This window comes from Trachymyrmex septentrionalis, unplaced genomic scaffold, assembly GCF_001594115.1.
Source record: "Trachymyrmex septentrionalis isolate Tsep2-gDNA-1 unplaced genomic scaffold, Tsep1.0 scaffold60, whole genome shotgun sequence".
NCBI lineage: Eukaryota > Metazoa > Arthropoda > Insecta > Hymenoptera > Formicidae > Trachymyrmex > Trachymyrmex septentrionalis.
Window position 1 is genome coordinate 5,956,384 of NW_017305779.1, and position 21,813 is coordinate 5,978,196.

Sequence of the window (21,813 nt, forward strand, 5' to 3'; positions counted from 1 at the left end):
ATATCATGGAGTATACCACTCGAAGCACAGACAGCAAGTGCAAATTTAATTAATCATAGTCGGCACTAATCAATATTGATGCACCCGACGATACAGCGGGCAACAACGACGCGCGTTTGATAAAGATAAAGCAGCGAAGTTGCAATTGAAGTTACGATCACTTGGGAACGCTTTCTCCACTTTACAGAAATATAAATTGTAATTAATTTGAAGGAGCATAACGCACTGAAATTCGTTGTGGGAATATGATGCACAATCGTTTTTCATCGTGGCATGGAAATTCTCTTCTTGTTTATCAAGTAAAACTAACAGAATTCGTATTATGTAAACGAAATAATAATTCAACGTTGAAACTGTCGCACAGATAACACGGTACGTTTCGCGCTTTATCCGCGAATACTTGTCCGCGGCATCTCATCTGTCGTTACAGAGAAACAAGCGCACGATGCGAACTTGTTTACCTAACACTTTGTGCAAAGCAGAGTAAACGCTCCGCGATGCGACGATAATCAACGCGTATCTACAAACTGAGATTTCCTTGGAAAATGAATTTTCAAAGAACTCTCGCGGGAGAAACCATATGAAATGCAATATATTTCTCATGTACGTTCAAATTATACGTATATAATCCTTCAAATATAATGTTAATGTCCACGATGGAACTTGTCAAATGGCAAGAATGTTATTTACATAAGAGATTACACGAGATTGCCGAGGGGTAAACCACTGAAACAGCATTGTAATCCTACAGATTACATGATTTCATTTGATTTCATATGATTTCATCTGATGACAAATAATTTCCTTTACTATATATGAAGTCATTTGATAAAATAAACGATTTTATCTAATATTACACAATTATTTCTCGTATTGCGTATGTAATTGTCGGATTGTACGAGTACATCGGAGTTTCGTATGAATTTTATAATGATTTCGGAGACTCTGTCCCACGGTTGCATTAAGTGATTATCTTCTCGGAGATTGCGATATAAAATGTTCTTAAAATATCTTGGGAAAATATCCCGAGTATGATGGCGGATAAAGAGTATCAACCGCAATCTAGATAATTCTGACATTAAATGATGTGACATGTTTATCAGCTATCAAATGCACATGTTGCACTTACGATACGTTTACTCATGTTTTACACGGGAGCGAACGCGCAAGCACGTGTCACATGCAAGCATCGCTATATTCTATTATAAGGATATCCTGCTCGCAATTCTTTACACATCCATTAAAAGCATATCTACGCTTATACAACAAACGCTCACAAAACAGAGAAAAGTTCAATCCTGTCGCTATTCATGTGTGAATAAATTCATTATTAAAATTGTATTTTACGTTAATAAGTAAATTTATTTTGATGTGAAAATGTTATCTTTAGCTGAGAACATGATTATAAAACACTGTATATTCCGAATCTTTATTATTGTTGCAAAATAATTTAATTACGGAGCGTACATTGTTTTAATAAATTTATACCCAAACAAAAAACACACCAATATTAATATCGCAGCAAAAAAACAAAAATATATGATAATTAATATATTTTTCATTAGTGTAAATAATGTAGTGTTTTTGGAATTAGATTAAATTAAAAAAAAATAACATTTTGAAAAACAAAAATCGTATTTTTTATTTTTGCCAAAATTGCGCCTTTACATTTCCTTCTTAAAATGCGATCGAGTTTATCTTTTTTTTTTTCGTCAGATCTCACACGGAAAGAACGGTTTTGATGAAATGTCTAAAACTTTATCTGGATTCAGGTCTGAAAATAATTTTGTTTGTATCAAAATAATTATGTAGGGCGTTCAAACTAGCTGCTAAAATGTTAAAACTTTTTACAGCATAATCATCAACAGTTATACATAAGTGTTCTACAAAATTACTTTAATGCAACATAATTATTTTGATCCAACAGAATTGTTTTCAAATCTGTATCTAACTAAATATTTAGATACTTCATCAAAATCATTCTTTCCGTGCAGGATTAATAGGTTGCACGCAAGGGAGAAAAATAATCTTCGTGCCGATTCTGCAAAAAATAAAGAACACCGGATTCTATTTGCCGGATTACCCGTAGAAAAATCGACCGCTCGCGAGGCGCAATTTACTGAAATAATTAATACTGTGTCGATGGTGCAAGTAGTCGAGCGAGTGACGTATCTGGCCGAGATTAAGGCAAGAGTACCATCCTGTATGTTTAACGTCCAGTGTATGTACGACGAGAACGAAAGCTCGCGAGCTGAGAAGGAATCGCTGAATAATGCAAAGTTCGACGTCAAAGCGGTCTAGATCGATAGTATAAAAATAAGGTACACGTCGACTTCGATCGGATAGAAGTGCGGGCAGACGAAGAGGAGAACGCGAAGCGCAAGAGTTCAATACTCTGAAGCGAAAATTTCATCAAGCAGCCGCTCACTCGGGGATAGTTAAATTCCGACGTGGTCGGCTAATTTGAATTCTTTTATGAAAGTTCACCTCGGCCGGAAGGTCCGAATAAAGCGGGATAGACCATCCGTTATCGCGAGAAATCACCGAATAACTGATCGTGAGCGGCTTTGTCCCGATCGATCGGGACATGAAGACACGGGGAGTAACAATACGCAAGGATACAATATTCGTGCGTACTATGATGTCGTTCAAATTAAACCCGTACCTAAATCAATCTCGATGAATGGACCATAATTAATTTTAATTGGAAAATCATTAATGGGAACATGCAATACACGTAAATTTGAGAATTGTTGGGAATTTAGATATCGGTTGTTCCGAGATAGATATATTCGATTGTAATCAAATTATTTCAGAATGAATACTGTTGCGCACAATATTCAATTGCATGTTGAGCAGATTTTTTTATTCGCTATGCAATTATTAATGCACAATGCATACACATTGCCGCACTTTATATTTCTTATATTATCTCATTCTATCAAAACATAATAATTTCCTGCAAGCGATACATAAGAAAACACATTGTCTGATGAGATAAAAAATCCGCATATGATGCGACAATGAATTTTCCAAACTACGTATTTCAAATGAATAAACAGTCGGACAATTTGTTGCAACAACATTTGAACGTAAACGAGCGTAAAGAGAGAGAGTGAGAGAGCGAGAGCAAGAGAAGGAGAGAAGAGGGGGGGAGAGAGGAGGAGGGAGATGGGGAGGGGGAGAGAGAGAGAGAGAGAGAGAGAGAGAGAGACTGGATCAGGAAAATTAATCTTTCCTGTCTGCGTGTATGAGTTCGTAAACATTATTAGTTTTGACGGCAGAAGCAATGCACTGATATTGGAGAACATATTTTCAGCTGCCAGCCAATGTTTGGATGAGATTTATGTTATAGCTGAATATTCCCATTTTTCAACGTCAATTAGGGTATTAGTAACTATTTGAATTAGCTATTATCAATTGTAATAAAGAAAATTAAATAAAAGGAGGACAGACCTGAATATTTATCTAAATTCTGATAAATATATAAGAAAAATATAATTTTGCTAAAAGAGCGATCAGCTAGCAATCAGCTTATGTTACGTAATTATTTCGATAATTCAACAAAATTATTTTCACAGATCTAACTAAATGTTTAAATACTTCAACAAAATCGTTCTTTCCGTGTTCTTTACGTCTATTAGAAATTATACATCAGAATTAGACAAACATCTATTCAGATATTTTATTCTTTTATTTGAATCTAATTATCTATATTTTAATTGCTGATAAAACTTTAATTTAGCCACGCTGATCTCGAAAACTATTAAAAAGTTAGATGAAAAAAAAAATCGTTTAACGAGATTACTTTGAGATGATTTTTAGTATAATAAAACCATATTCATCTCCTATAAAATTTTAAGAGATGTGATCGAATTTTTCAAACGAAAACTTTCGACAAAAATAGCACACAGTGTTTTACACTCAACATAAATCAAATGCAATTATCATATTGAACCGTTTCAAAGTAATCCTATTAAAAATTTATTTAAATTTTTCGTCTAACTTTAATAGTTTTCGAGATAGCGTGACAGACTGATGGAATAGAAATCGATATTCTTTTTGAAGACAATTTTCAAAAATTTATTCATAATATCGAAGGTAAACCTTACTATTATAAGATCATTAAAATTATCTTATCAGGATCTATCGAGTCATGTTATTTTTGCATTTGGAAAATTTGACCTCTTTCTCCCTTAAAATTTCACAGCGGATGAATACGATTCTATCATACTAACAATGAAAATCATCTAAAAAAATCTCATTAAACCTTTTATTTTTCGTTTAACTTTAACAGTTTAAGATATCGGCATGAACAAATTAAATTAAACATCCTGCATCTCTATATATATTCATACAAAATAATATTTAAATACATTTTCAATTTATTAATTTTATTTATATTTCAAACTCCACATAAAAGAAGAATACTAATTGGCAACTAAACAATTAAAAAATAACTTTGCGACAAAATATTGCAACGTTATAAATTTTTTAAATTTAATTTCTGTTAAAAAATTTAAATTTATGTTGTATAGAAGTTGAATGTCTTGTAATTAACTATTTTTTGGCATTATTTCATTAAACTAAAAGTAATGAAAATGGGGTAATTGGGAAAATGCTACTTTCATCTATTTTTTTTTTTTAAATTGATTCATTCATATCAATAAAGCGTACGAGTATATACAGATATGTAGACACATCGATTTTCGCAACAGATAATAATACACATCTCGCGATTAACCATATTGACGTTTCGCACGCGGATGGAAATTTCTACAGATATCGCACTGGGGAGGGTAATTACGATCTCGCGTATACAATATCTCTCATTCACCGTCGCCGCCACCGTCATCCTCTACTCTTTTCCACCCGAATTGACTTCTTCCTACTCTCTTTGTCCTCTTTCTCCACCTCGTCGTCGTCCTCTCATCGACAAAGTCGTGTGCCACCGTCGGAGAATCGCGATAATCTTGAAATCAATAAAGTGTCACCGCGAATTTCTCTCGTGACACGTAGTGCGCAAGTCCCGCGTCATTCTAATTTGCGACGCGTCCGCCGTCGTATTATATAGACGAAGCCGCAATCTGCAGCTCTGTAGGACGCCACGAAATTGCTGATAACGCACCCATGGATGTGCCTGCTCATCCCTTCACGTTAAAAACGCGAAACGCAATAATTCCATGTCGGATGCTCTTGGAATATATCGCAAACCAAATATGATATCCACCCAACGATATAAAATCATGACGACGTATTTCCTTCAAATAAATTGCATAAACATAAGATAAAATAAATAAAATATATCACACACTATGTCCACATATAAAATTATTCATGTAATTCCAGTACGGAATAGAAATTTTCCTAAAAAAAACATATAGAAAAAAACATGAAACGTACCTATGGTATTTGAGTTGCTCGAAATGAACTTGTGGGAAATCACCGAAATGGGAAATGTAATCTCGATTTCATATTATACTGATAATGAGAGCATAAAAATCGTCTGCGTGTTTGATAACAGGTACAGAAGCGCTATCACATTCGCAAGCAAAGGGCTTGTGGGCAGACGGTGTTACGAAACAGGAGCAAAGAAACGACGACGGCAACAGCGGTGGGTGAGGAAAGATAAAACCCGAGAGAGCGTTCTCTCGGTGAGATTTTTCACGCGGACGTAGTCGCATATTTACGAGAAAGAAAATCGAGGCGCTCCGCTTGCTGCGATATTTATGGCGTGCCGGTTTCGATATCAGATAGATTACCCTCTCCCGCGATAGGGAAACGTCGATCCTGATCGTGTGTCGGCCGAACGGAAATCAACTGACTGTCTCAACGTCGTTTCCAAAATGTCATCGCTTTTTCCTCGCTCTCGTCGCGTTCGATTTCTTCTGCAAGGAAACGGAATCTTGTCGTACGAACGGATCATTTCGTTTCTTTCCCTCAACGTAAGGCAAACAGAGATTTCCTATGTTTTTTTTTCAAAAATAATTATTTCTAATACCTTAATATATCCAATCTACATTTAAAAAGCAAATTAATATAACAAATATAATACGAATTGATATTTAAAAAAAGCGGATGTATAATTCTGTGTTAGAAAGAACGGGATAGCAGAGTAAATAACATAACTGGACTGCAATAAATGCGGCTATAACTGTAATGTTAATTAAGATAATATCTATTTATGATACAAAATACGTGCCATGGAAGTTCTGATATTTAATATTAATTAAATTTAATTAATTTCCGAGGAAAAAAGGGAAAAGGATATATTAACCGGAAAATCGCACTCGTATTCAACGACCTAATTTATTTTCACCCGCGTACCGCGAAAAACGTCATCGTGCGCATTTAGTCAGCTATATTCGCGACTTATCTTCCATAATTACATGCGCCGTGCAACATCGCGTGAAATTAATATTCGCGATGTGAGGTAATATCGTCGAATAAAGATTCGCGCGGTCGAATAAAACGAATAATTTCAAGAGCGAGGGTTAATATTGGTGCGAGGCCAGAGCTATCGATCAATCTCCCGTCGAGTCTTTGACGGAGGACTCCCATCGAACCTTTATATCCGCAAGGAATCCCAATAAGTTTTTCGTCGAGGCTCCAATCCAATCGCCGCGACTCCCTGATTCTATCTTGGCCGCGTGGAAAGTGCCTTTTTCCCACGAGGTGGTTCGTCCGCACGGTTCTTTAAACGCGCGAAGGTGTACTTCGCACACGTACGCACACACGGAGACACGTACGTGTCTGATAAATAAGTAACGTGGTGAATTCTCTCGAGCCGAAGGTTCAATGGACCGCTACCACTGCGGGTAACTGCCCTCTCAATTCCGCAGCGCGATTAATAACGTTGAAAGCACGGATTCAGCTGACTAGAAAAGGCTCGACTCGCTTTAACACCTTAAGGTCACCACATCGCATTGCAATTTTCTAGTGTAATATAATTCTAATACAATATTATCTGAAATAATTTAATTCGGAATGCTACTTCATTATTTTATTTCAATTATTTTATATATGTGAATAAATAAAATTAAAATATTTAATAGTATCTTAATCGTATTTAATATTGACAAAATTCAAGTTTCACAATATATGATACTTTTAATAGAAACTTAACTCTTTCATTAAAAGAAAATCAATTTATCTAATTTATCTAAATGTGATAAATTGACTTGATTGAATTTAGTTCTAGAAAGTATTTATCAGAAATAAATAGAATAGCTACTCGATATACTCGATAAACGGAATTTGATATTTAAAAAAATGTAATTGCTAAATTTTTTACAATATTTTGTAATTGCGTAATTTAAATCATAGATTTTCAAGTAACTTGCAATTATTTGTAATAAAAATGTCAAATAGATTGTTCTTATCCAAACAGATATAAATATTAAAAAGGACATAATAAAAAATGTATAACAAAAGCCATCTTAATTATCATTATAACTGTCATGTACACAAAACACAAATTAGAAGAAAAAAATAATTATACCGCAAAACAGGTCATTAATCTGGCACATTAATCAATCAGCCGAACAGTATTGAAATTGATATAGGGAATAGAACTCTAATAATTATAAAATATTAATCATTAGCCGCAAACAATGTTTACACATATCCTGTGTTAATATATTCTATGTTATAACAAATTAAATAAGTATTAATTATGTAAAAATGAGTCAGGCATTTTCACCCTCTAATTATACTTCTTTCTCGACTATGCCAACTATATCCTAAATTTTATATGTAAATTTTTTCATACGCATTGATTCCATCATATTATATTTTGCCTGCTTTCTTTATTAAAAAAAAAATGATTTAAAAATTCATTAACTGAAGATTATACGCGCGCGTTGTAAATGATTATATTCAATATTTTAAAGAATTCTGAAACCTATCATATATCACTGTCACCTATCATATATTATACTTTACGATACTTTAATGTTGCACGAATTAATCAGAATTAAAAATTCTGTTACAAAAATGCTGAAATCGCGAATAGTTCTTGAGTTGCGAAATAATTAAAGTTGAGCCTAGCATGTAATATATGTACATACTTAACTTAGTTATACCGATTCATCATTTATTTTTTAAACTCAAATAATATCGATTGTATTATTATATCGCAATACTCGTACAGTCCACTGAAATTATAAATTAAATTACAAGTAACGGAATATTATTTTGTTTAATACACAAAAAAATTTCTAAATTATATCTTCCCTCTTTTCTGATATTTTCATATCTTTTAGAATAAATTTAAACAAATAATTCCGTTAATAAAAAATAATGAATAAAAAGTAGTTACTCATCGGCACTGTGTTGCTTCGCTGCCATCCGATGTCGCCTACATTCCTTCTGTTCCCTAGACATCTCTCTTATTCGTCTTTCTTGCCGTTTCTTCATGACACTTGTACAACATTCACTCGGGGAAGTACGATGAATTACGAGCGTTTTAAGTAACACGTTCTGACACTCAACGGAGAAAAAGCACGAAATGTGACCGTTGCATCCATGTGTTTACGTGTTCATGAACTGTATAGGAGCAATGTATAACAATCGTTAATCTTAATTATAAGAATCGACATTTCGTGGTACTCATTGTACAATTCAATTCGTAAAATAATGACGACACATCGAGCAGAGCACGCGGCAGTTACCTGCCCGTTCAAAGGTCAGAGTACAAAAATGATACGCGTGTATACTATCTTTAAATTTAAACAAGTAGTAATTTTAGGAAATATTTAACATACTACAGTTATTATAGTCTCTTCCTCCTGTTCCCTAGGCACTTTCTTGTTCACTTTTCTTATTGTTTCTTTTCATGACACTTGTACAATGCTCACTTGAAGAAGGACAATTAATTACGAACGTTTTAAGTAACATGTTCCAAGACTTATCAAAGAAAAAGCACGAAATGTAGTTTCAAAGAGTGATCGTTGTATAGATGTGTACGCGAATCATTAATTATGGGAACGGCGTAACGATCGTTAATCTTAATTATTGTAGAAAGTGTTTAACGTCTGGTGGTACACGTCGCGCGATCGCAATTTGTAAAATAATACGACACATCGAGCGGCACGCGACAGTTACCTGCCCGCTCGGAGGTCATAGTACGAATGATAGCGCGGCGAACTTGTTTACAACGCAATGTTATACACTACGTCACGCACGATGATAACGGCGTCAAGCGCCGAGTACCATACATACCGACTTTAAATTTCAAAAAGCTCCTAAGAGAATAAAATATTATGGCATATTACAATTTAACGTACATACAAAATAATATTCCATTCCTTGTGATTTAACTTGCAATTTTGATCAGGCCGTGCTATATAACACATCAAATAAAAATTTGTTTAAATATTTAAATGTGAAAACCAACTATTACTTCTTTAAGTTAAATTTTTACATTCGAAAATTAGTAAAAATTGTGTTTTAATGAATTGAGGATTATTCTTACATTTTATTTAACAAATTAGGAAAATGAAAAGCTTTGAAGAAACGTGATGATTGATGTTCTTAATTTGATATTAATGTATTAAAATTCTGAAATTACAACTTTTAAATCACACAGTTGTTCTTCTCGAAACATGAAACTTTACAAAAATAGTAATAAATTAATGTCTATTATATTTTCCAATTACATAGAATGAAATTTAAATAATAAATTACTTAAATAATGAAAAAATAATATAATTAATAAATTTTTAAAACCTAGATTTAATGTTAGTTTGCATAATTCTTTTAAAATAAAATGATAATTAAACATTTAATAAATAAAGTTGCATATGAAAGTTAAAATTTTTTCTTCGAGTCGAGCATTAAAAGTTAATACCATTCAAACTAAGAAAGTTAATTAGAAAATCGAGGATACGTATTTTATATGACATTTTGGTCACTTATGACTGAAAAATTAATGTAACCTTAATTTTGATTGTCAGTTCTACTACAATAAATCCTTAAGACACACTTTAGTTTTTGGCATTTATGTCCTGGATTAATTTTCATCACTTTTACAAGTATATATAAATTATTAAACGATTTTTACATATATTTTGACATCTTTAGAAAATATTTGTACAATTATACATTTATAACAAATTACACATTGTTATAACTAAATATAGTTAACAAAAGGAGAAACATGCTGTTTCATATAAAAATGTAAAATTCTGAAACAAAAATGTTTAAAGGAAAAATATAGTTCAATATCTCAAAATTGATATTCCAAACTACAAAAAAAAAATAGTTCAAGTGTCGGCTGTCCAAAAAGTTTAGTTATTGAGTAATCTGAAAATGACTTTTTTTTAATATGCATGAATGGTTATAAATTGAAGATATATTGCATTTACATTTTAAATAATGCATTTTATTAATGCTATTGTGTTAAAAAAAAACTTATAATTTATTAGGAAAATGTTCTGTATAACATTACAAATAACATAGTACATAATATTACTGACAATGTTTAGCACAAGAATGCCAAAAATCGTGTTTTAAGAGCTAATATGTACTAAGGGCTAATATGTTTTAGGGTTAAATTCTTTTTTTTTTTAACAATTCGCGAAATATTCTCGTAGTACAACCGAGAATTTGTTGAAAATAAAGAAAAAAATAAAAATTTTTTAGTTACAAAAAATGTACACTCTGTACACACGTTGGGGGTCATTTCGTCATTTGTGAACCAGAGGTGAATTTCGAAGTTATGCCAGTTAAAGAATACTCATGAATTTTGAGGTCGGCAAAATACACAAAACTTATTCTCTAGATGTCAAACTTTTTTTAGGAATAGAAAAAAGACTAAGAGTATTTGACCAGGCTTTCAAAGAAAAGAAATGTGCAAAACACAAAGTGACTGAAAGATGTGTATTAAGGGTTAATCTGTAGAACATGATATTAAAACATCTTACGGTTTATGAAATTTATTATCACAATGCAATACAATTTTAATGAGAATTTCTTCAATACCGAAAGTTTAAAATTATCATCTATTTTCTATCTCTATCTTCAAATTTTTCTTTATCGTACATTCAAAATAGTGGACACAAATAAAAAGAGGCAATTAATCAATGATAAGTTGATCATTTGCAGGCATTATATGATCGAAGATCCAATGCCATTTGGAAAACTTCCGTACCATGCTATCGTTCGTTATTTACTAAATAATATTCAGTCAGTATCGATGATGCTGGATAAATCGTTATTTTTCATTTGAGCATCGATCGAGCGCGTCTCATCGGACCGTAAGTGTTTCGTGAAGAATCCCAATAAGGAATCCTCTACACACACATACACACACATAGTTACCTTTGTGATATCGATACTGACACTCTCCACCAGTGTCGAAAGAAGTGCCTTCAGAATCTCGAGATGACCAGGAGAGGAGAAACGCGAGTGAATCGACGTGAGTGGGTGTTGAATGCTGAAGCAGGACGTCTTTCATGCGCTCCCACATATATACGACGGCTGGTAAATAAATAACATGGAGTTGGAAAGGCGAAAGGGGTAGTCGCGAGCTGCCCGGTCAGGAGTTGGACGGCAGTAAAAGGAAGTAATGCTGGCCCGTGAAAGAGAATCAATTCAATTCGTACTCATTCCTTTCTCCGCTCTACCCTTTCACCACCCCGACTATCTTTCCTACGCCTGTAACGCCCGGTGAGTTGCTCACCGCCCCACGGTGGTCGTTTCTTTCCGCAGTCCTCGCCGTCGACCTTCTCCTCGTCCTCCACCTCGCGGCGCAACAAGTGCGCGCCGACTCGCATCTTTAAGAAAGCAGTCTCGTACCCCCGATCCGCCCATCTTCACCACCACCTCCACCACCTTCGGCTTCCAACTTTGGCTCGAGCTACCGCGTCGCCATCTAACACCGTCGTTTCACGACACACAGCCGAGCGTTTTCCTCGTTTTTTTTCTTCGCGTCTTCTCCGGTCCCGTTTCTTCTCTTTTCTCACCCCTACGTATCCTTCATCCCCTCAGCCCAGCTGCAACTACCTTCCAAATTACTCCACACTCTCCCATCTCTTTCTCTTCGTTTTCTCTTTCTCTCCATCTGTTGTTCTCTCTCTTTTTTCTGCTATTCTTCCCTTAGAAATTGCTTACGCTACCACGCGTCTACCTTTTTTCCCTCCCACTGATTATATTCTCTTTTGTTTCTCGTATTTCTCATCCGACAATACATTTTATGCACATCTGCGGAAGATGAGAGAGTACGGCGAACAGACTTGGCGAGCGAAGGCAAAGACGTGAAAGACAGACTCGCGGCTCGATTAACACGAATTCGAAGCACCGATTCGAGAATTTTTACAGATATCTCGCAATTGCGAATAATACAGGATGAAGGCTTGGAGAATGAAATGAGCACTTGCTGTCCGTTAAAGAGAGTGTAATCGAGACGAGTATGATGTAACGCAAAATTCGAGAGAGAACCCTCGCTGATTAAATTTTAGAAATTATTTGTAATATTGCTTAGACCGATTTCAGCTTGAATAAATCAGATAAGCGATAAAATTGGCAGTCTTAGATCTTATTCATTAATAAAATAAAAAAATATGCGAAGAAAATAACTTCTTGCAGTTGTGCTCCATTTATTGTAATTTCAAGTTCATAGGATGGTAAAAGAAAAATGTCTTGTTAAACAAGTTTTGTTGAAATATTTATCTGTAAATCGTAAACTCATGATTAAATTTAAACTATAAAAATCTATTTTTTTGTACAATAATAATATCTTAACAATTTTTTCTTTTCTTTTCCGAACTGTTTTTTTGACAATCAAAGTCAGGCCCGTCTAATTTGAGCTCCGGAGTCAAAAAGTTATCGACGCAAAAAAATTCAATGTAGATAAGATTTCAGGAACTGTAAAGCTGTTGATACGCATTAAGTGACGCTTATCAACACTTTGTAGTTCCCAAAATCTTATTCACATTGAATTTTTTTACGTCGATGGCTTTGCGTTTTGGCTCCGGAGATGAAATTGGACAGACTTGGCCTAGATAATAATCGAGATTTATTGGTGCAAAAATAAAAATGTGAGATTTGGAAGCTGCGATAAGCGAGAAATTTAATGAATACCAGCGCGTCGCGCGGGACATTGCGCGTAACTACATGGACATCTGCGACCCTGTCGAACGCGACATCGGATCGTCATTCGATGAAACACGCTGAATTTATTGGCGGTTTAATGCCGCTCGGGACGTTTATAGGAGTGCAATAAATAAAGTGGAGCGCGCTATTACGAGTGACAGGAACGTTACCCGGAGGCCGAAGTGGCTGGAAACACTGTGTCGCAGAGGCGCAGCATGATCGCGCGAGCCTGATGTAACCGATTGATATTTTTTTCCTGACATAATTATTACTGCAAGTAATACAGAACGGTTCTAATAAAAATAAATTTTCCGTCTAGAATTTAATTAAATTTGAATTAATCAAACTGCTGTTTGATCAATCGCAATTTTTGAAATACACACAACAATATCTAGATAACTATAGACATAAATGAAATGTAAATCTACAAAATTTTTAATAAACGAGTTGCTAGATTGTAAAATAAATCATCTATATAATCCTATCTGTTCAACGCTCTGTTAATTTATCTTGACAAGATTACAACAAACTAAGTTATAGGAGTGCCCGACCATATCACTATCTGGCAGCGAATGTAACATCCGAGGAAGCACATTGACATTGTCGTCTTCGATCCCAAAGGCACGCAACTTCCTCAAGAACGACCCTTCCTGTCACGATGATCGACGAAGCCGTTGAGCGAATGTGCCAGTTTAACGATCAGGAAATTCGACGAAAAGGAAAGTTATTAATGGCTAAAGTTGGACGATGTTGGAAACGACGGCGACGTGCGCGCAGAGCGGGGCGAGACACCCTCTCGATTACAAAGCGCGCGAACGAGAAGTAACTATACGGACAGGGTAGGATTACAAATTGCGTCTGAAAGTTGTTCCCCGTTGCTCTAGCGGGATAATGGATTCTGGAATAAACGAAACTGCCGCTGAGCCATAATTTAAACGGATGCAGTGCCGCGCGGTGGATCCGCTTTCGTCACGCGCTTTCGATCCGGGCTCGACATCGAGCGAGCGAGAGGCTGCGAAGTGGCAGAAAATCAATCGGACACCCTGGGACACTTCGGGGTACCTCCGCAAAACGAGAGAGAATTCGCGGCTGCACCCAGTAACCGTGCTCGTGTCGAAAGAGAGGGCGGCATCGTGTGTTCGAAAAGTAACGAATACGCCTGTAAACGCTCTGTAAAGCGAGCCGTTTCGCGGATGGCCGCAAAAATCAAGTAAAAAATACGGTCAGTGTGCATGAACCATTTGTACGAAACTGTGATAATTCGCATCGCGAATTACCAATTGCTATCGTGAAATACTCAAATACATTATAGGTAATCAATGTTAAAAAAAAAAAAAACAACTTTTCCATAGATAATTTAAATTTAAAGATTTAACATAAATATCATTGTCCTGTTTTCCTTTTGAATTTTTAACTATTCTAGAACATCTGTAAATTTTTAAGCATAAATATCTATGTATAGTAAAATTATACATGCACTTTCTAAATTCTTTAGAATGGAGTCTCACTCTAAAGAGTGAAAATTAAGTCAGTCTTAAAAAAGAGTGGCTCAATGTTCACCTTCTAAAAATGAGATTTCACTCTTCAGAGTAAGCTTTCACTCTAAAAGTTTTAGAGAGTACGTTTTTGTAGAAAAAGAAATGAGATAATCTTGTATCAAATTTCTAGCTCGTCGCAAATTCTTGTCCCTTTCTCTACCATAAGTATGCACATAATTCATGATTTTTCGTTCAACACAGTATTCGGAGTTTAATAATATCTCATAAACAATGACATTTTGGAGTTTGCATTTCTCGTCGGACATTTTGCATAACATGTTTCACATTTATTTCCGCGATGTGGAAGAAGCTCGCGAATGTAATCGCAAATTAGTCGAATCTCGTTACAGTGTGTAGAGGGCACGTTGTGAACGCATTGCATTTGAATTGTAGAACGCAAGTAATAGGCCGGCGAGTTTATTTCCGCGCGAAAGCAGCCGTATGCGCATCCGTAACGCGGATTACACGTTCAGCTTACCACACGCGTGTGTGGTGCGCACAGTTACATGACACTGTTAAATTTTATGTGTGATCTAACAGCCGTGTTACGTTCACTATACCGCAGAGAAGCGAACGTATAATTCTGCGATGCAGTGCTTTGTCATTTTTACGCAGATTTTACGACAATTCTACCAGTTTTATCGAATAACTATTCTGAAAAGTACGCGCTTCCAAGTTAATACCAATTTTTTCTTCAAACCATTTTTATTGATAGGAATTATCAGAAATTACTATTCTGCTAAGACTCTTATCTCACGTAATATCCGTACGATATATTCTTCGTTAATTATTAGCACGATAGTTTTGCTGGTTTTTTTCTCCGCAAATTACCATCTCGCATACACACTTCGAGGATTCATTAAATTCAACCATCGAACCCGAACCCGGTAATAACCCAAGCGATTTAAAATCAAAGAAATTGATTTTTGAAGAACGCAACTAAATTACCATCGTAACAAGTGCTCGCTGGGACGGTACCAGGATCATTTGCACGGGCACGGCCCATCCGATTGGATTCGCTCACAACCAAAAGCACAACCCTCTCATGTTCTTACTTACCGCGAACAAGGATGAGGATGCTGAACAGCAGCGCGGTGCTGAACGGCCAACCGGCCATCCTGGCGTGGAGCGTTACGTCGATTCAGCTTCCTCCTGAAACAATACAAGCATGCCCAATCAATCAACCCGTCCGCTATACCGCTATCCCAGAGCCAACGCCGAATCTCTGCCTTCCCGCACCCTCCCCCCTCCTCTCTCTCTCTCTCTCTCTCTCTCACTCTCTCTGTCTATCTCTTTCTTTCATCCCTTCGTCCCTCAACGTAAAATCGTTGTCTGTCCCCATCCTCGCCGTGCGGGCCTCATCCTACCTTTCAACTCCTCCTCAACCCCCGCCCTCTTTCCTGGCAGACTGCCCGTTCCACGTTCAACCTCGTCCTCATACCCTTTTCGCCTCGGTACCAGCCAACCTCATCCCACTTGCACGCCAATCCTCTACGCCCCGTATCGACAATTTTTTTCCTCCCTCTCGAATCCGTGCCTGGGGGCTTGTCCGCTCAATGAAAGTCCTCCCAGACGGTGCACGTCGAGCGACGTACATAATCGTGAAACATGCGATGCGTGCCACACCAGCTTGGCGCTTGGAGTATCGGAAATGCCCTCTCTCGCGTTTGCGCGCGCGTTTTTTGCCGTTCAACGCAAGCCGCGAGGTCCTCGACCTCACCAAAGGTCCTTGAACAGCTCTGTTGGATTTAGGGTTTCGTCATATTAATACGTCATATTAATAACGATTTGTTTAATTAATAGTCTAATTTAATATTAATACAAGATGATAGTTTAATACTTGGTTTTAGCGTTCAAAATCAGAAAATATTATATTTTCGACATCTCGTTGTAATAAAAAAAAGTTAATGCAATCTTTGTAATTATAAGCACTATATTTTCTTTATTTGTTGTAGTACGTAGTAGTAATAATATATTATTATTAATTTATTATTTATAATGTTCGTTCATAATTGAAGCATTAATTATAATCATAAGTAATAATTCTATAAAAAATTAATTATAGATTAATTATACGGTATAACTCGATTATACGATATATATTTACTTATTATGAACGTTGTATTGTAATATTAATAATCAATTTAATTTTTGGTTTGGTCAAATAATTAATTAAAATAAAAATTTGAAGTTTAATATTAATTTATTCAACAATTTTATAGATCTTCAAAAATTTTTTTAGAATCTGCATAATATATTAACTAAATTTCTACACAAAATATATCAACTAGAAAATTCACAGAAAGTTCAAACTTTTCTTCCCTTGGAAAGATAAAAAAAATAGCCTTCGTGTTTTAAAAAATGTTAATTCGTATAAAATTTATCAAATCGTATGCTTCTTAAATAGACGGTTTTCAATCGCTACAAGCAACGAGAAAAGCAATTCCGAACTTATTGTAAGCGACAGCACAGGAGATAAACGTTACGCAAAATATATCGATACTTATTAAGTACAAGTCGATCTGCGATCATAAAAGTGCAAATTACTCGATGCTAAGATATTCATCCTTGTACATTGAGCAACGTTCTTTTTATAGAGTTAAAAATGTTAGCGTTTTTCATGTCCTTTACGGACTTCATTCAAAGAGACCGAATCTGGAGCATTCGATTCGCTTCACGGCGCCGCGGTTGCATCACAGTAAAGCCAAAGGATGACCCACACAGCCCTTATGCACTTCGTTCGCGTGTATACACGAGCGATTTATGAAGATGTAGTTCTTCTACCTACCTTCGCTCGTCTCCAGTTATTTCTTTGCTGAATATTTTTCGAGCTTCTACTTGTACACGCCGTGGAGCAAGTATAAAGAAATGTACTTGCATTCCACTCAATATGAAGGAGAAATATTAATTAAAAAAATAAGATATATAAAGAGTGTTTCCTCGAATAAAAGTATCTAATTTATTATGCATATTCTTGTGTTTTTTTTTTATTAACTTAACTCATTAATTAATATAAAGATATATTTTGTTTATTATAGCACATCTTTCTAGGCAGTGCAGAATTAAAAACAAAAAATAAAGAAAATATACAATATTAATAAAGATATATTAGTTTTATTAATGTAAATATGGAGATGATAATAATTTCATAAGAAAAATAAAATAAAATTAGTCATTTCTCTTTATATAAAAGTTAGAATAATTCTTAGCAGAGTCTGCCAGGAGAAAAATATCTTTCTAAAAAAGAAAATTCTAAAATTCTGAAAGACGTCGCTATTTATTTCAATCCTTTACTAGTCGAAATATATGTACTACTTCAATCATGTATACTTCAAAATGATTTGAACATTCTTTACATTACCAACGCAAAGGATTAATTTGAAACTTTAAAGATTGCTAACGAAGGAAAAATGTTAGAAAATGTATATATTCTGAAAGTTATTATGCTTACCCGCGGGAGAACCAACTAAAACACACACGTGCGTTTCTTCTGTTGCGCAAACCTGCCCTTATCCGAACACTGCCAATGAACAGACCACCAGAAAGCAATTCCACTCTGCTCACAATTAAGTTTACGAACGAAATCGAGTGTTCGACCTACCATTTCCTCACGTCGAGACGCGAGAATTGGATAGAAACGACAAACGAAAAAAAAAAAAAACGAGAAAGAATCGATCGGCCGAATTGGACTTAATAATACACAGAGACTATGACCCAGTTATTTCCAAGCAAAATGTCGAAGCTGTCGAAGATACTCGATCAAAGACACGCTCTTAAATAGGATACAATAAAAAAATTTTAAAAAATTGTATAATCGACCTGCACATGTCGAATTAAGTGGTAGGATAATATAATTACAGTAATTGTTCATATAATAATATAATATAATTATAGGCTAATAATATAATATAAGATTAATAAATAATATAATTACAAATTGTACGATAATATAATTACAGTAATTAAGTAAGTAACATAATTAGACTTTTAAAAAGTGAAAGTGCCAAAAAATTTTTCTTCATTTACAAATTTATTGAGAAAAATATTAAAAATATAGATTATTATTTTTCAGCAGTTATCTGGCCAAAAAGTCAAATTAAAAATGTGGTGTAATTTTCTCAAGATTCTACGATATTATCTACGGAAACTGCGGAATCCTACGTATACTCCGATAGTTTCGCGGGTTTTACGCGCAAGCTACGAAACTAATTAATGCGTTACAGCTTGCGTAAGCGCGTAACGTGATATTAAACGTAACGCCGCGGTGGCGTTCATGTTTAAAGGTGCGGGAACGTGGATGGGGAATTAGATATACGTGCCCGAATGCGAGAGGAGTCCGACTCGTGTATAATTCACGCAGCGGCGGTAACAAAACGGCACCGTAAACTCGCCTTAGTAAATCACTTGCTCGCGCCCGAGGGATTCGGAGAATATTCTATAAGGATTGGCCTTAGGTGCGATGAATCAAATTACGGAGGCGACTACGTCGAACGAATAATCGCGAAAATATCGAGTATTTGGTGCGTTCCGATTTGCACGGGCGCCTACCCAACCTCACGTACGTATCTCCTTTGTGAGATTATTCGCATGAATAATACAGCATTTCCGTGCCACGAGCCAGATGCATTCCGCCCTCATAAGTCGCGGCGAATTCGCGGATTTACGACTTGTTTTATAACTTTCGTCCCCGTTCAAATTGTCGCGAGATTATATCTGCAGCTACAACATGACATCCACGACATTAATGTGACACTGAAAATAGAGAAAATTGATGTATGATATAACGCAAATGAATAAGATAAAATTACACACGCGGACGACATTTTACTAATGTGAGTAAATATTTTAATTGTTGTGAATATACTTGGTGAGTTTTAGAGAAATTTGATGAGGGATAATTATGGACAATGTCGTGCGCAAACTGCAGAGTTAATTTCCAACTTTCTAATATACTATCCGAGACATTAAAACATTTCTCGGTAATTTTGTACGAGCAATTTACAACAGTATGAAATAAGCTGTATATAAACAGAAATACGTAACTAATAATAAATAAAGAGTGAAAGAAATTTTTTCAAAATTTATAACTCAAATTGTTTCCTTATATATTCATGAGCAACAAAATCCGCATAGGATAACTGTCCCAATTACTGTGCCTGTCCTTATTAATGTGTTTTTGTATTTCGATAAGTCATAAAGAAAACTAACACTAGAATATATAAATAAGAAAAAAATATTTTTTCTTGTTAAAGAGTTAAATTATTAATGCATACACACATCACATATATAATACCGAAGATAATATTTTATTTTTCGAGTATTAAAGCATTTTAAATATTTTTCAAAAGATATGAGGAATTTATGTGAATCCAGTAATACGTACCACAAGATTTTAAGCTTGTCCCTATTAATGTGCCCTGTATCGGAGAATGTTGTGTTATGAGTATACATTGAAATAAATATAATTGAAATAATTTATGTAATATTAACTTGAACAATTAGCTTAAATTTATTATTTGTTTTAGTAACTATATGTTAAAATTACTCAAATGTGGATAGGCACAGAAATTGGGGGTACATTAATAGAGCCATCGCCGCTTGGAGGACTCATTAATAGGGACAAAAACATGTTTTTTATTTTTATCAAAAACATTATAAAGTATTAACATTTTTTAGATTAAAGAAATATTATAAGAAAAAGAAATAGTTGAAAAATCGATATTAATTGCAAGTGGATAAAATTAAAGCTACAATATTTAATAATTAATTCAGTAGCAAGCAAGTTGGCTAAAAGTCACATTAATAGAGACAGTTACCCTAGTATGCGACGCGGATCATTAGCGCGAGTAGTCAAAGATATATTTTTATGCGGGTCGTATTAAAAGCCAGGTTCAAAGGTCTTGGCATCCCGCACAGGTGCTGCATTCATTCGCTGTCGCGGCGACGGAATTAATACCGGCTAGCTTAATGGAAGGGAGGGAACAACGGAACGCCGCGTCGCGACACAACGAAAAAAAGACGACGGTGGCAACCATGGCGATGGTTTTATCCCAGCCCGACGACGCCACCACCATCATCGCCGACATCAAGAGTGTATTCTTCCATCCGGTGACTCGCCACCCTTACGAGTTCTTATTCCCGGCTCCTCTCGCTTCCTTGGCTCCTTCTTCGCCAACGCGCTCATTTATCTATCCACGTCCTTCCTTCGTGCCGACAATGCTTTTTCTCTCGCGTACCGTACCATCGCTCGAAGCATCTTACGACGCGGATCGCAATATTGGACTTTTGCATCGTAAGAAATTACAAGAATTATAGCGGTTGCTAAACCATCTCTGTGTCCGAGAAACACGGCAGACGATTCGAAGACAAATGACGAGAGATTTCATTGCTCTTCGAACCGTTGGTCGAATCAGTAGTGCAAGTCAGTAATAATATTGTACATCTGTTCTTTATCGATAAACTCTCTAACTGGTGCACATCAGTGCAATATGTTGAAATGAAACAAATATAGCTCAACTTATTGCACCGTGTGCACCAGAGTTTCAGAGTTTCTCAGAACAGACCTAATGACTAAAATACTTGAGTACTTTTAGAAAGTATAACGGATAAGCGTTTCATTGTTTTCAATGAAACGACGGAAATAGTACAATACCTTCGGCCTTCTAACAGTTAAATATACTTGCAGCACCAGTTATGATTTCACTTTTCAATCGAATTCATCTTGTTTTGCAGCATAATACGATATTTATAGAGCCTAGAGCGATACATCGAATATTTTAATATAATAACATAACGCGAAACCGTAATACGAGACCTTCTGCGTCAATTTACTGGCGATGTTGAATTGCAGAGACAGAAAGAACGCTTTGAGAAATTATTGCTGGCGGGATCTTAATTCATCAGGCGGACATGAACAAGCAAAAATTCCATGACGCCACCGAAACGTGTGGAACTTCCACGGAGCACCAGCTGCCGCCACGAGAGTTCTCTATTCCGCTTCTCCCATATTCCCGCCATAGCTAGCGTAAACGGCGCGCTAAGACCCTCGGCATAGTAAATTCCACATTTCATTCTGCGCGTCAGGAAAATTTCTGCTACACCTCGCGAGCTATAAATCTTGCAACGCCCCGCGGTTCGCGAAGGGATATTAATTAACGCGCGAATTATATATATATATATA

At 35.5% G+C, this 21,813-nt stretch overlaps 1 protein-coding gene across 4 annotated transcripts in view; it reads right to left on the reverse strand.

Moving 5' to 3' along the window:
- The window catches only part of LOC108752601 (Down syndrome cell adhesion molecule-like protein Dscam2), a 167,804-nt gene that overhangs the window by 127,744 nt on the left and 18,247 nt on the right, over nt 1–21,813 (reverse strand). For all 4 annotated transcript variants that reach the window (XM_018493542.1, XM_018493539.1, XM_018493543.1 and 1 more), the window contains exon 2: nt 15,693–15,785. In XM_018493542.1, coding sequence (XP_018349044.1) covers nt 15,693–15,750 — 58 coding nt within the window. In that variant the 5' untranslated portion in view covers nt 15,751–15,785. The remainder of the gene's footprint in view (nt 1–15,692; nt 15,786–21,813) is intronic.